The following is a 16,717-nucleotide window of genomic DNA, read 5'->3' as shown; positions in this document are numbered from 1 at the left end:
AGGGCCAGGCTGCCACCTGATGACACGGTACAGAAAGTGTGGAAATGTTTTTGCATTTGCATGAAGCAGAGGATAAGAGCTGGAGGTCTTTTTGCTGTTGTTTATACACTAGCTGCTGACTTTCTCCCCCTGCTTCCAGGCCTTTGTTAGTGAACTGAACTCAAAAGTGCCAATATATTCAGGTCTTATCAAGCAGGGGGCATTTCAGGGGTGCTCCACCTGACTGCCCCCAGGTGGCGAGCAATGACAAAGCTCAGCCTTACTGAGTAGATTATTCATTGAGTGGTACATTTATACCTTTCTTGCCCTCCACCTCCAACCATTCTCAGGCAGGGCCTGTAGCTATAGCATGTCTGTCAAGGATTTGAGGACCAACTCTACATTCCTTTACACTGGCTTTTTCTCTCACTTAACATAAGGACTAACAACAGCTTCCTCTGGCATCCCTGCTACTGGCACCCTTCAGGAGAGCCTTGAAGACAATGAGGGGGATAGCCAGGAATGTTCCCTCCTCCGTTAGTGGGCACCTGATCTCCGCGCAGGCACCCCATGTCCTAACCCCCTGAGAGAAGCCCCAAAAATGGTTGGTCAAAGTGAAGAATGTGGAAACCCAGTGTTGTTAGCCTGAATGTTTATTCCCATCCTTTTCATGTAGGAACTGAGCATTTTCCAGATGCATAGAAAGGAACACCAGTGCCAGATACATGCTGCAAGTTTGTAATGCAGGCAAATACATAACCTTTTTTTTAATTTGTCTACCTTAATCCAGCATGTAAAAGATATCATCCTACAGTCAAACCCTTTGCTTGAAGCTTTTGGAAATGCCAAGACTGTACGAAACAATAATTCCAGTCGATTTGTAAGTAATTCCTTAGCAGAGGTTTCTGTTGTATGTGATTCAAATATCTTACTTCTTAGGCATCAATGAGCTAAATCTGTTGATAGTGGTTCACAGTGACCCTAATGGTTTCTAAATAGTATGGGAATGAATTTCAGTCTGAACTCACCCATGAATTTCTCTAGGGTTTTCTGTGATTTTCTGCCAATGATATGACAATCAACTGGAAGAAACTCTTTGAAAATTCAACTCCCCAGCCTCCATTCACTGTGTACAGTAACCAATTTGCCACAAAACATTCATCACCTATTTGGAATTCAGAAAATTTGTCTGCTTGACCACTGGCACTCTGCGCCTTACTATTACTCAACACGAGTATGCACTGATATCCCTTGTTGTTCACAGAACAAGGATAGGCAGTGTTATGCTTTAATTAGTGATAATATTCACTTAACTGTAATTGTTGCAGGTATTTGCATGCCCTTGGTGCCTCCACATCATGGGGTTTGATGTGCTTGGTGCCAGAGACTAGGAATCCTGCAACGAATAACTCACCTCCTGACTCACCAAAGCCTGTCCACAACCTACAAGGTACAAGTTAGGAGTGTGATGGAATACTCTCCACTTGCCTGGATTAGTGTAGCTCCCACAACAGTCAAGAAGCTTGACACCATCCAGGACAAAGCAGCCCACTTGATTGGCACCACATCCACAAACATTCACTCCCTCCACCACCGATGCACAGTGGCAGCAGTGTGTACCATCTACAAGATGCACTGAAGGAATTCACCAAGGTTTCTTCGACAGCACCTTCCAAACCCAAGACAACTACCATCTAGAAGGACAAGGGCAGCAGATAGATGAGAGCACCACCATGTGGAAGTTCCCCTCCAAATCACTCACCATTCTGAATTGGAAATATATCGCCGTTCCTTCACTGTCGCTGGGTCAACATCCTGGTACTCCCATCCTAACAGCACTGTGGGTGTACCTACACCACACGGACTGCAGCAGTTCAAGAAGGCAGCTCACCTGCTGTCCCAGCCAGTGAAGCCCTGTGTGTGTCTGTGTATGTGTGAGTGAATATTACTGTTCAGATACTATACTAACATGCATTATTTCTGTCTAAGGGAAAGTATGTAGAAATTCAGTTCAGCCGTGGCGGAGAACCAGATGGAGGTAAAATCTCTAACTTTCTCTTGGAGAAATCCCGAGTTGTCAGCCAGAATGAGAATGAGAGGAACTTCCACATTTACTACCAGGTAATGAACCACTTCTTTACAATCTGACCTTAGTAAATTTAGAATGTGAAAATAGAGGGTTGGCTGTAGCATAATGGTATTGTCACTGCGCTGTAATCCAGAGACCCAGGGCATTACTCCAGGGGCCTGAGTTTGAATCTCACCACAGCAGATGGTGAAATTTAAATCCAACAAAAACAAAATGCAATTAAATAGCCTAATGTCTGGTTCACTAAGGAAATTTGCTGTCCCTTACCTGGTCTGCCTACATGTGACTCCAGACTTACAGCAACAATGTGGTTGACATTGAAATATCCTCTGAAATAGCTGAGCAAGCCACTCAGGTCACAAGGGCAATTAGGGATGTGCAATAAATGTTGGCCTAGCCAGTGATGCCTCCATCCCATGTATGAATAAAAATAAGATTAATTAATCCACCTCAATGGGAAAAATTATCCCCCCATCGGGGGGGGGAGGGGGGAAGTGTGGGCAGGAGTGCGCCAGCATTTTACATGGGCAGGCCAATTAAGGCCCTCCCAGCGTGACGTCTGCCAGGAAGTACGATTCCCTCAGCCGACAGTACACTCTTTCGCACATGCGCATTAAAGAGCACACTCATCTCCCTGAGGCTAAGTGCTGCCTCAGGGAGATCGGCTCCACATTTAAAAATAATAAAGGAACAAAAACAAAATTTCCCTGACATGTCCCCACATGTGACACATCACATGATTTGGGACATGTCCATCACTTTAACTCTAACCTTTATTAAATTTTTTTTAAACCCTCATGAAACCTCATCCCGCCCGTGGATGAGGTTTCATGTTTTTTCTGAAGCCTGCCAGGGCTCTCAGCCTGCCCGCCAACCTTAAGGTCGGACGGGCAGGTCCATTAATTATGTCAATTACTTTTTAAATGGCCTCAATAGGTTGTTGACAGGTCGGCAGGCGCACAGCTGATTCAGCTGCGCCCCGCCGACCTGAAAATGGAAATGTCGCGGGGTGACATCGGGAGTTCCGCCCGACATCATCCCACATCATCATACACATCAGCAAGCGGGCCGGCCCCCAGCTCACCAACTTAAATATCCTGGCCTATGTGTAGAGGTATGTGAGAGGCAATGGTTACTTAGAGATTGGTGAAGCCACAGCATTGATACAAAGCAGAAACCTTGTAATAGAGTTCAAATGATTTTATAAACTAAGTGAGTGAAATTTAAATATAACTGAAAATTTGGAAATTACATATTTGCTTAGGATGTAAAAATACATAAATATATTTGTTCTGTGCCATAACATCTGCACCAAAATGACATATGAAAGGTCCCAGAGATTATAGGTAAGCTCGAGGAACGAGCAGACAGATGGCAGATGTAAATCAATGCAGAGAACGGTGAAGTAATTCATTTTGAAAGGAAATACGAGGAATGGAAGTATAATTTCAATGTTAAAGTATTGAATATTGTGGAGGAACAGAGAGAAATTGAGTTCAGGTAGATTTCTTGAATCTGTGAGTATGATCATATTTCCACCTGAGCAGGAAAGATTGCACAGATTTAATAGTGGTAGTTGGAAAGATGGAAGATTTTGAAGAGGTTGATAAGGAGAATAACCCCCAAAAATAGGTGGGGCTGGGTTGGGTGGAAGGGACGTTAAAGCTAATCCCCGCCTGCCCTCTTGGGTGGACGTAGAAGATCTCATGGCAATATTTCAGAAAAGAGCAGAGGAGTTCTCCCTAGTGTCCTGGCAAATATTTATCCCTCAACATCATAAAAAAACAGATTATCTGGCCATTATCACATTGCTGTTGTGGGAGCTTGCTATGCACAAATTAGTTGCCACTTTTCCTACATTACAAAAATATTTCATTGACTGGAAAGCACTTTGAGACAAACAGTGGCCTTGAAAACATGCGAACATACGTACGAACATATGAACAAGGAGTAGGAGTAGGCCATTCGACCCCTCAAGCCTGCTCCGCCATTTAAAAAGACCATGACTGATCTGATGGTAACCTGAAATCTGCACGCCACCTACCCCTGATAACCTATCACCCCCGTGTTTACCAAGAATTTATCCACCTCTTCCTTAAAAATATTCAAAGATTCTGCTTCCACCACCTTTTCAGGACAAGAGTTCAAAAGACTCACAACCCTCTGAGAGAAAAAAATTTGCCTCATCTCCATTTTAAACGTGCAACCCCTTATTTTTAAAGAGCGACACCTAGTTCGAGATTCTCCCACAGGAGGAAACATCCTCTCCACGTCCACCCTGTCAAGACCCCTCAGGATCTTATATGTTTCAATGAAGTCACCTCTTACTCTTCTAAACTCCAGCGGATACAAGCTTAGCCTTTCCAACCTTTCCTCATAAGACAACGCACCCATTCCAGGTATTAGTCTGGTAAACTTTTCCTGAACTGATCCCAACACATTTACATCTTTCTTTAAACAAGGCGACCAATACTGTACACAATACTCCAGATGTGGTCTCAATAGTGCTCTGTATAACCGAAGTATAACCTCCCTACTTTTGGAATCAATTCCCCTCACAATAAATGATAACATTCTATTAGCTTTCCTAATTACTTGTTGCATTTGCATACTAGCCTTTTGTGATTCATGCACTAAGACACCCAGCTCCCTCTGCATCTCACAGCTCTGCAATCTCTCACCATTTAGAAAATATGCCTCTCTTTTATTCTTCCTGCCAAAATGGACTTGTGTATATACATATATATATTTATATATATAATATATACACAAGTCTTTCTTTTTTTCTCTTTCTAAATGTTAAAAATCTGAAACAGGGGCCATAGGGAGAGTGACCAGAGGTATTTCATTTAAAATTGTCACTAATTGAGTGAGGGGAGAGGTTTGGAGAAACTTCTTTATTCAGAGACCTATTAAAGCATAGAATTCATGAGGCGGTGATTGTAGTTAATCAGGGAAATTGAGCAAATATTTGCAGCAAAGAAAGATATGGGCTTGGGAGATTGTATTGTTCGAGCAAAGAGGCAGCATAGGCATGATGTAGGCCAAGTGTAGCCAAATTTTCTGAACCTAGGCATTCAAGAGCCACGAGGCACAGACAGCCCTCCTGCCTCAGCCCCCACTCACTCACTCATGCCTTCTCTCCCATCCCCACTCACTCACTTATACCCTTCTCCTACTCCATTCTCCACCCTACCTGGATTTCTCCACCTTGCCCAGATGTGGGAAGGCTGGAGTGGAGGGAAGCGTCTGTCAGGGTTCAAACCTGAGGCCCTGATTTTCAGCTACCTACCTATTGCCCTGCCGTGCTCTCTGCCTCCCCCACCCACTGTCAACCCTGGTCTCTGCCTCCCCCTCCCAGTCTCAGCCCTGCTCTCAGCCTCCCTTCCCCACCCCACCCCCACCCCATCCACCGGTCTCACCCCAGTCCAGTGGCATTGACTCCCACAGCTGAGGCAACATCAGGCAAACAATCCAGTGCAGGAAGGCACTCTGCAGGCTTCATGTGAAGCAGCAACTAGTGGGGGCTTGACCTCTGCATTGCTGAATCACAGAAATCAGGCTGGACCAGTCAGGTTAGAGCTGGGACAGTGGATCTGGTGGCTCCACTTGCCCTGGCAGGGCCCCGCCTGATTCTTCAGAATGACCCAGACTAATCTCCCTGCCTTAACAACTGCCCTACTTTATCTGTAAAGCCACCCCTTATCTGTAGAAGAGCCACATGTGGCTTGCAAACCACGGTTTGGCCACTTCTGATATGGACCAAATGGTTCCTTTTTGTGGTGTGAATATCCACCATTCTACGGTGTCTTAAAAGTGATGTTAATCATTTTAAACATGTTCCTAATTAGAATATTATAACAACTTTATGTCAGTACAGGTTCTGTTCTAATACAATGTTCCAAGTGTGATTGGATGGTAAATTCAAACAAGTATTGAAATCTGAAATATAGGCCGGGACTTTTTGGTCCCCTAGCAGGCAGGACCCGCTACGGGCGAGGCGGTGCCCCAGCCAGAAGCCCATTGACTTGCGGCAGGACCGGAGGTTCGCGGCAGCGGGTGGGTGTGGAAAATCTCACCAATAGGTTCAATAACGTCTTCACTTTTTCTTCATAACAGCTGCTCGAAGGGGCTTCAGCAGAGCAGACTGACAATCTAGGCATCGCTGATCCTACTTATTATTTCTACTTAAACCAGTCAGGCACCTACAAGGTGGATGGGACGGATGACAAAAAAGAATTCAATGAAACAATGGTGAGTGCTGCGGTATTGTTTTTATTTTAACTGAGCTGTGCAAACAACTCGCGCAAAAAAATCATGATTGAATAATGGAATTTTCTCCCACTTCTTTGCCCTTGCCTCAGTTTACAATACTGCAAAAAATCTTGGGTGACTCTACCTACTGACATCATTCACATCCTTCATCTGATGGCCATGAAGGATGAATCCACATGCTATGTCACCATTGCACAATGCACAATGCACCACGTACTCTGCTAATTGTCATCAATTGGTCAATAGGTCATCACTATTTCACTTTACCAAATGTGACCGATTTTAATAGATAAACAAAGAGCAGAAAATGCTGCAAGCTCACAGCAGTCAGCATCTGTGATGAAAGCAAAGAAGTTAACATTTTAGGTATAGACCCTTCTCCATATCTGAAGCTTTAAATTATTAATCTCTCCACAGTTCCTGACTGACCTGCTGTGTGTTTCCCTCAACTGTCTGGGAATGGGCAGGTGGTTCAGGTTTCTGGCATCTGCAGCAATTTTCTTTTTCCATTCTAATTTAAGGAATAGGAAGGAGCATAGGAACAGAGATAGGCCATTCAGCCTCTCAAATCTGTTCTATCATTCAATTAGTTTATGACTGATCCATATCCTAACTCCACTTTGGTTCCATAATTCTCAACCTCCTTCCCTAAGAACAAGAATCTATCAAGCTCAGTTTTGAAACTTTCAACTGAAGTACGATAGCCTTGTGGAGGAGAAAGTTCTGGATTTACACTACCCTTTGCTTTCTGACATCACCATTGAATAGCATAGCCAGAATTTTAAAGTTCTACCCCTTTGTCCTGGACCCCCACAACAGAGGAAGTAGCTTCTCTCTCTCTACCCTAACAAATCCTTTAATCATCTTAAATGCTTCAGTAAGAGCATCCATTAATCTTCTACATAATGCAAGCCTGATCTATGCAAGTTTATCTCATAATTTAACCCTTTTCACCCCGGTTCTATTCTGCTGAACTTCTGCTACAGTGTGACATACCATGACAGTAGCTACAAGCAGGACAAGCGGCAGTGCCTTTGCAAGGCCAATAAACCTTTCCTGATGTGCGGAGTCTGGAACTGAATTCAATGTTGCAGAAGGAGTCTAACCAGTGCTCTGTACAGCTGAAGCATAACTTCTAATGCTTGTTATTCCAGATCTCCCGAGATAAAGGCCAACATCCCATTCACCTTGTTTTAAATTATTTATTGTACCTGTCCACTAGTTTTTAGCGATTGCTGTATGTGGTTTCCTAAAATCTTTCTGTTCATCCACAGTTCCTGCCTTCTCACCATCTAGAAAATACTCTGATCTTAGGTCCAAAGTGGATGACATCACATTTTCCATATTAACCTCCATCTGCCACAGTTTCGCCCAATGACTGAATCTATCAATTTCCCATTGCAATTACCTGCTCCCATCTACACTATTTTCTGTGTCACCTATCTTAGTGCCATTGGTAAACTTAGATATAAGGCTCCCTCTTCTTTCTTACAAGTCATTTATAAAAATTGTGAAAGACTGTGGACCCAGTACCCCACAGGCCAGACAGCACTTGTCAGCTGAGTATGTGTCTATTATCCCTGCTCCCTATCTCCTATTTTCTAATTGATTCTCTATCCAAGCTAATAAGTTGTTTCCAATTCCTTATGCCCTCATTTTTATTACAGTCTCTTATGTGGAACCTAGTCAAGTGCTTTCTGCAGGTTTCCATAAATAACAAACATCGACACTCCTTTATCTACCATGTTTGTTACCTCAAAAAAATCAACTAGCTTCATTAGACATGACTTACCCTTTACAAATTCACGCAGACATTCTCTTAATATTTTATATTTGTCCAAATGCTCAGTCACCCCGTGCCTAATTTAGGCTACTTTTAATCACAGCTCTATAGGATAATATTCAGTAAATCAGGAGTGCCATGATATTGGAACACTAATTTTCATGCTTAACTTTCTATCCTTTAAACTAGACTTCACACTGGGAGTGGAGCATCACAGAATTCCAATGTTCAGATGGATTTGAGAATATTGGGTGTTTTCTTGATGCTGACAGATTGGTGCCTTTTAAAATCTATTCAATAGTGCCAACAATTTTTTTATCGGATATACTCCAGGAGATAATCTTGCCTAAAATTAACTTAGGCCCTTTCTTAAAAGGAAAAATGTGTCAGAAACCTATATCGTCAATCTTTCTCCAAACAATATTTCATTCCCATTCTCAATCCATTAGCTAACCTCATGGTTTAATAAGCTCAGTTGAGACATTGGGCCAGACTTTTCCCTCCCAATGCTGAGGCCAAAATGTGAGGTGAGTGGGCGGCAATTTCAAAGCCGCCCAGCCATTCCGCTGCCTGTTGTTTATCCTGGATCAGAAATCGTGGCGGGTCATGACCCAACACACATGTAAGATGACTTTGAGTTTGTAATTTAAATCCCTGCTGGAAATTCAAGTGTCTCCATCCATGGTATTTTCCCGAGGCAGGTGGGTTCCTGAAGGCTGTGGGACCCTGCCAGGTAAGTCAGTTCAGAGAGAAAGCCTGCTGTGGAGTAGGGAGTCTTTTTACAGGTAAGTTTAAAAGGTCTTGCCAATGTCCCTATTCCACCTCCACCCTCTATGCCCCATCCATACTCCTTACAATACCCCATGCCCCTTCCATACCCCTTCCATTACCACTATGCCCCTCCCATGCATCCTCCATACCCACTGTACCAATATCTACTATGTACAAAACCAATGGGCCATTGGCAATTCTGGCAAGTCTTTGAAATGCCCTTGAAATTGGCACAATAAGCAAAGAGGCTTTGAAAATCTCCTTTGAAAAAAACTGTCCAATCTTACAACCTCATTAAAATGTCAATCAACCAGAGTCATTCAATGAATAAAGCTTGAATCCCCTTAACGCCTGTAAATAGTGACCCAATAAACAGGCATTTAAAAACCATATCAAAGAAAAAAAAATAACCTATTACAACATCATAAAGCTACCAATAAAGGAAAGCTAGCATTCCCCTTCAAACTGTGTAAACATACCACTGCTGAGCTGAGTCCATTAGCCATTCTTAGATCTCAGCCAAATATTCATCTGGCAAAACAAATATCTGGCCACCTGTTCAAACTACTTCTATTGATATAAGGTGAAATGTAGGTGGCCTAACAAACATGTGGAGGCCTGTGCCAATGACCCAGCTAACCCAGGCAGGCCTTTTTACCCATCTTGCCTCAGCCACTCACATGCCTTCGGTGCTTCCTCGGAATTGCCTTGGGAGGTCGCAGACTGCCCATGTCTCACAAATATGAAAATACTGTGGAAGTGGGAGGATGTGACAGGATTGGGATCATGGGGTTATGAAATGGCCCAACCATTGTTCTCAGCTTCTTTGCAAGCTCATTAATTAACAATGAAAATGCAAGTGATCGGTTTGTAATATTCATTCATTTGCACATTTAAAGAAAGTAACACCAAACTAACCAGATGTTTTTAACTGTCAAATAGATTTCATCTGAGCTTTAATTTTATTTACTATCTACTAACTAGGTTCTTTCTCTGCCTTAGAATGCCATGCAAGTCATAGGTATATCAGCAGAAATTCAGATGACGGTACTTCAAATTATTGCTGGAATTCTGCATCTTGGAAACATAAATTTTGTTGAAGTAGGGAATTATGCAGAAGTGGAAAATGAGGCTCGTGAGTAATATTTATTTTGAGACACATTTTGGAAGTGGAGTGATGATCAGTCTCTCTTACATTTGGAGGAATATATTAGTATTAAATAAGCATATGGTCCAATTAGCCATTTGTATTTTGTGAATAAAAGAAACTAAATTTTGTTTCAGGAGTACTTGTTTGGATACAGAAAATTCATATTGAAACAAGGTGAACAATGTAAGACAAAAAACTGCAAGCAGATGTGAAACGTGTAAAATGCAGGTTTCCTTTAAGCATTTCTACTGTGACATAACCAAACAGTTTTATTTAGTTACATTTTAATTTTATGTATCTCTACCATATCTAGTCAAGAATGGTAGTGGTAAACAAGCAACTAATGAGGAAGGCAGAGGGCTCCACGAACAACACAATCCTTGACTCCAACAAAGCCTGGCAACTAAGTACCAAAGATAAGGCTGAAATGACTACAAGCATCTTCAGCTGAAAATGCCAAGGGGATGCTTCCATCTCTTCATATCTCCATTTTCGTCCACATTCAGTTGACTCAGGTCATTCCATGTGAAATTACAAAGCCACTGGACATGGCGAAGACTGTGGGTCCTGACATCATCCCAACTGTTAAAATGTACACCGTTGTAGGAACAGGATCACCACACCAACTGCAGAGGTTTAAGAAAACAGTGAATCATCAACTTTCTCTGCCATTTTGTAAGCACTTGTGCTGCACAATGCTAGGAAGGGGTGCAGCTATTCAAATTGTATTTACACAATGAAGTAGATTTTTATTTTCACCTCCCAAGAGGGGTAAGTAACATGCTTGTTAATGAATCCAGCTAATTTTCACTCCATTTATATAACTGAAATTATGATTAAGTGGAGTCTTTAGCAGGCATCGGTGCCAGGCAATGACCATTTCCAGGACAAAAAAGTTCAACCATGTCTGCTAACCTTCAATGCCATCATCATCACCAAATTCACCACTGTCAATTTCATGAAAGTCACCATTAGTAATGAGCTTAACTGGGCAGATACTCGGCACTCTGTGATGAGTGGCCCACCTCCCAACCACTCACAATCTTTCTGTTACTTGCAAGGCTTAAGTCAAGAATCTAGTGAAATACTCACCATTCTCCTGGATGGATGCAGCTGTCTCAATACTCAGAAAGCTCCACTGTATCCAGGGCAAGGCAGTTCATTTGATCAGCGCCCTACTGGTACTCAAAATCTACGTCCTCCTATACTGGCACACTGTGCAATATGTACTATCTGCAGGGAGCAATGATGCAAATCTTCAAGCTTGCGTTCACAAGAGCAGGAAGATCATGGAGACATTTTCAACTCCGAGCTTCTCTCCAAGTCATAGCATCATGCCTTGGACTTATGCAGCTCAGCATTCCTTCATCTGGAATTCCGTACTTAACACCCTTGCAGGAACAGGATCACCACACCAACTGCAGAGGTTTAAGAAAATAGTGAATCATCAACTTTCTCTGCCATTTTGTAAGCACTTGTGCTGCACAATGCTAGGAAGGGGTGCAGCTATTCAAATTGTATTTACACAATGAAGTAGATTTTTATTTTCACCTCCCAAGAGGAGTGGGTGGCATGCTTGTTAATGAATCCAGCTAATTTTCACTCCATTTATATAACTGAAATGATAATTAAGTTGAGTCTTTAGCAGGCAGGTCATCTGCTCTGCCAGATTGGGGCCCATGCAATGAAGATGGAAATCTACCCCAATATTAAATAGCATTGTATGGGACTGTGAACTGCTTTCACCTTCTACTGAATTGAGATAAACAATAAGATGTCTACACATAAACTTGCTGCAAGTGCTGCCTTTTTTGATATTGCTATATTGACTCACATAGAAGCCCTGATAAACTCTGGAGTAATTCAAGAAGTAATGCTGTGATGGAAAGCCATGGTTTTCTATGTAAGAGAGAGCTAGTTGGACAAATTGTCTCCCTCATTTGTGCTTACCTTTGACTGGGTCAGTTGCACTTTATCATTATCAGATGAACCAGAGAAACTGTTGTTTATTGTTGCCTAATGAAAACACAATAAATAATTGCTGGAGACTAGTCTGGGAATTGGGGACAGAAGAGAAATAGTCCAAAATTTATCAGTAGCATAAAGAATCTCCTTAGCTAGAATCAGTTTGGTGTACCTGCTTCATGGAGGAATTTTGTAAATGTCATAGTTTAAACACCAGACCAGCAATGTTATCCCAGCCTTATCCACCAGGAATAATTGCCATTGCTAATACAGCCGCTCAATAGTGCTTTTTTTAAATGTTAATGACTAGTTTGTTGCTAGTGCAGAAACAAGGGCCACACCATGAATAATTGACTTACTTTCTTTGTTTTTCTTAAAGACTTGGCCTTTCCTGCGTTCTTGCTGGGAATTGATCAAATGAAGTTGAGAGAAAAAGTGACCAGCCGAAAAATGGATAGCAAATGGGGAGGCAAGACAGAATCTATCAATATGACCTTAAATGTACAGCAGGCAGGATACACCCGAGACGCACTAGCAAAAGCACTCTATGCACGATTATTTGATTATTTAGTAGATGTAAGTATTTCTCAAATGTCAAATTAATTTGAATGTGAGCAGCTCTGACCAAGTCCATCTTATATAGATTGGAATGGGGAAAGGGACAAATCGAGTAGTCTTCAACAGGATAGAAGCCTGTTCCAAGACATCGTAACCAGCCAACACACTGATGTTTCAGACTTGGGTTACTTAATCACAGCACGAATCATATACCTGTGTTTACAAGACATTAGAAATACAGTTTAAAAGCTGCTATTGCACAAAGACGATACTTTTCCCTTCCAATATTTTACTTAGAAAATAAAATCATTATCACATCGGTTAAGCAATAATATTATTTTTCACATAGTTTGGAACTGAAACTCTATTAGATTATTAAAGGCAACCTATTTACATTATACAGAAATAATGGATACTGGTTGTAGCCAGAAGCAATAGGAATATAGGAACCTGAATGTGCCCTTCAGTCCCTTGAGGCTGTTCCCCCATTCACTTGGATTATGGCTGATCTGTACCTCAGCTCCATTTACTCATATATGTTCCATATTCTTTGTTAGCCTTACCTAACAAAAATTGGTCAATCTCAGTCTTGAAAATTTCAATTGACCGAGAAATCATAGCTTCAAATTTTCCGCCACCATTTGAATGAAAACGTGCCCCCTGATAAGATTCCCAAATGATCTAGGTCTCATTTTAAAATTGCATCCCCTTATTCTGGAATCCACCATGACAGGAACTACTTTCTCTTCTTGTGCCCTATTTGAAATTGTTTTAAATGCTTTGATTACATCACCCCTCAATTTTCTACACCTGAGGGAATGCAAACCAAGTTTACGCAGCCAGTCCTTGTAATTAAACTCCATAAGCCCTGGAAAATTCTCGGATATCTGTGCTGTACTCCTTCCAAAGTCTTTCTAGATGTTCAGCCTCCAAAACTGCATGCTGTCCTCCAAAGTTCTGTACAATGGAAGCGTCACTTCCTTGCTTTTGAATTCCAAGCCCCTGAAGACAAAGGCCAACAGAGCATTAGATTTTCTAATGACTTGCTGTGCCTGTACAATAGCCTTTTGTGATCTGTGTACACAGACAGCAAGATCCTTTTCCTGTTTCACAGCTCTTTGATTTTTATCATTCAAAAGATGGCCCAATTTGTCTTTCTCATATCCAAAGTGGATGACCTCACACTTTCCTGCATTGAATTCCATCTGTCACAGTATTTCCCACTCAACTAGTCTGTATATGTCCCTTTGTATCTTTCTGATTCCATCCACATAACAGACTGTGTCTCCTAAGCAATTGTTTTTCTTAAATATCTACTGGAAAGAAGCCAGGCTAGGAATTCACGGATCACCTGCTTTGCCACAAGACTTCCACCTGCCCATCTGCCCTGGCCCTGAATCTTCAATCAATTGTATAATAGATTCAGGCATTAGCACTGTTTGTGATGCTTCTAGAGCATCTACCCCTAGGTACACTGGGATTTCAGATCAGCAGCTTGCCATTCCCATGATGGAGTTGAATTGGTCTGCCTGATGTAGGGGCAGATCTCAATTGCTGTCTTAACCTCATCCACCAATTGGATGTTCTTCCCCTAATAGCAGCCAATTCCCAATATGACAATTTAAGGCCCATTTATGGTCATTGTATGGCCAATGCAGCTGAATCACAGATGTGGACGCACCATTGACCATACGCCTGGTGGAACAGGTGGGATTCCCCAGGGAACTTGGCACCCTGTCAACTCTGCTTCCAAATGTGATGTATCAATAAAGGGCTGAGTGGATGAAAAAATGCACCCACCTTCCTCCCTCTCTGGAATTTAGCAACCAGGCCAGAAAGAGATGGAAATCTACTAGAAATTGCATGGTTCTGCCCAGTGGCAGATTTACAGTTAGTGGGGCCCAGTGCTCCCCCACCCCAACACCAACCCCTCCTCCACCCCTTTCCCCACCCCCACCCCTACCCCACGACCTGGGTCCTGAAAGGGGAAGCCAAGAAATGCACAGATTGATCAGTGCTTCTTCACTTGTAAAAACATGAATAATTGCCTTGTTGAAATTCAATGAAGTATTTTTGAAGTGGGAAACTTCACGGCCAGTTTGCACCCAATAAACTCCCACATACAATGTGATGAAGACCAGAATCTGTTTTGTGTGATTGTTGATTGAAGGATAAATGTTGGCCAGGACATCAAGGGTAACTCACCTGCTCTTCTTCAAAGTGGCCTCATGGGATCTTTTACATCCAAAGGTGGCATCTCTGACAGGTTAACACTTCCCTGAAGTGTCTGTCTGGACAGGAGTGAGACACAAACTCACAACCATCCAATCCAGAGGCCAGATAGTTAGCACCACAGCCACCTTTAGCCTGTGGCCCTGGCTATTCATTCAAACAGCCAGCGAGTGAGCTCCCTACTTGCATTGGCAATCATGGGCTGAGGGAAGCAGACGGACTTCACTATCATTGGGTAAAGCGAGATGGCTCACTGTGTGCCCCTAGCAGTGTGCTATAGGCCTGTTAGCAAGTGGATTGCTTTGTATCAGAGAGAGTGTGTGTGGGAGGAGAGGGATTTATCAAAACAAAGGGGGAAATATAATTGCTGCGGCAACCTGGTTGGAAAAGGAGCAATTCATAGCTATCGGTTAATATCATTTCTGAACATTTCAATCCCCCTTCAAACTTGCTTTCATAAGCATTGCTTTCCTGGTGAAATAGCGGAGTTTTACTATTTACTTTTTTGAAGGTTTGACAGAAACCGAGACAGACCCTCTTTGCAAAATGATCATTTATCAGTAAAGCAAGTGCATCTGAAAGGTGATTTCTTCGGGAATGTTTTTGTAGCTGTTCAGAGGTAGAGGTGTTGCTGAGACCACTCCGGATGCCTGTCATTCATGCCACAGAGGAGACTTGGTCCCAAAAATAACTCATTTACTCGGCACTTCCCTTTTCAACTTTGCAAATGCAGCATCATTCATGCACCCAGTTTGAATGTTTTGAAACTCATTCATTTTGAGACCCGCCTGTTGTTTGGGGGTTCCATACCATGGTACAGTGTGTTTCATTGTAAATCCACCTCTGGTTCTGCCCAAAATTTCTTCCCCCACCCCAATGTCTAAAATATGCTAATTTTGTGCCCAAAATTTAAATTTCTAGACTTCATTAGCCTTCTGGTGGTATACAATGCAATGTCTGAAAGATGGTACAAAATATGACAAGATACTATGGAAAGTTTCTCTGTGGCTATATGATTTTAGTAACAATATTGATTTAATTGAAAGAATTGCTTGCCAGTGTTAAAAAAGACAAAGCAATGCATGGGTTTTCCAAACTGCAAACGCAGTTCTACACGTTCTATTAAAATATCTAATTTTAATTCTTTATTTCATGACCTTAAAACATCCTTATTTGTTACACTCTTATTTCATTTCTTCTACTCAGGCTGTTAACAAGGCTATGCAGAAGCCTTATGAGGAATACAGTGTAGGAGTGCTGGATATTTATGGCTTTGAGATTTTTCAGGTAATGTATAAAAATCAACTTCTCTCAAATTTAAAATTAAACTAAGTAACTTGGTTCAATTTCAAAGTGTAATGCAAACGTGAATGAAATTTGATAAGTAATTTCAGACCTTTATAGTAAGACAGAATTCAAGTTTATCTTGCTCTAGAACTGAACCTTAAATGAATAATCCTGTGAAGCAGCAACAACCACTGTGCACCCAGGGTTAAAATCCAGCATCAAATTTATCCAAACATAGCAGGTGGCATCAATGCTTTGCAGCATGTGAGCAGCAATGTGATTTAAATTGGAGGACCAACTTTAATCCTGCTCACCCAGCAGAAAATGGATAGGTGAGCAGTTAAAATCACTCAAGGGACTTGGCCACCAAGGTCTGAGAGTCAGTCTTCCTGCAATTCCTTCTTTATCCTACTCTCCTAAGCAGGCAAGAAAGGAACTCATCAGAAACCAGTGGAACCCTTCTTTAGATTTACAGGTTGAGTTCCAATTACATTATCAACTCCTGATTGATACCATAACCAGAGACTTGCACAGCAAAGTTGTTGCTGCTTTCCTGTCAGGCCAAACTAGCAGGAACGGTCAGGCCCCAAAAGGAAATGTTAGTCCTCCCCAACCCTGGGCTACCCCC

At 42.1% G+C, this 16,717-nt stretch overlaps 1 protein-coding gene across 1 annotated transcript in view; it reads left to right on the top strand.

Annotated features, from left to right (window-relative positions):
- Window positions 1–16,717, top strand: part of myo1f (myosin IF) — a 173,686-nt gene that overhangs the window by 95,815 nt on the left and 61,154 nt on the right. The window contains exons 6-11 of the mRNA XM_041205394.1: window positions 770–859; window positions 1,969–2,100; window positions 6,188–6,322; window positions 9,900–10,032; window positions 12,392–12,588; window positions 16,009–16,089. Of these exons, the coding sequence (XP_041061328.1) occupies window positions 770–859; window positions 1,969–2,100; window positions 6,188–6,322; window positions 9,900–10,032; window positions 12,392–12,588; window positions 16,009–16,089 (768 nt within the window). The remainder of the gene's footprint in view (window positions 1–769; window positions 860–1,968; window positions 2,101–6,187; window positions 6,323–9,899; window positions 10,033–12,391; window positions 12,589–16,008; window positions 16,090–16,717) is intronic.

Source organism: Carcharodon carcharias, chromosome 14 (genome assembly GCF_017639515.1).
Source record: "Carcharodon carcharias isolate sCarCar2 chromosome 14, sCarCar2.pri, whole genome shotgun sequence".
NCBI lineage: Eukaryota > Metazoa > Chordata > Chondrichthyes > Lamniformes > Lamnidae > Carcharodon > Carcharodon carcharias.
This window is presented reverse-complemented; position numbering and strand designations above follow the sequence as displayed.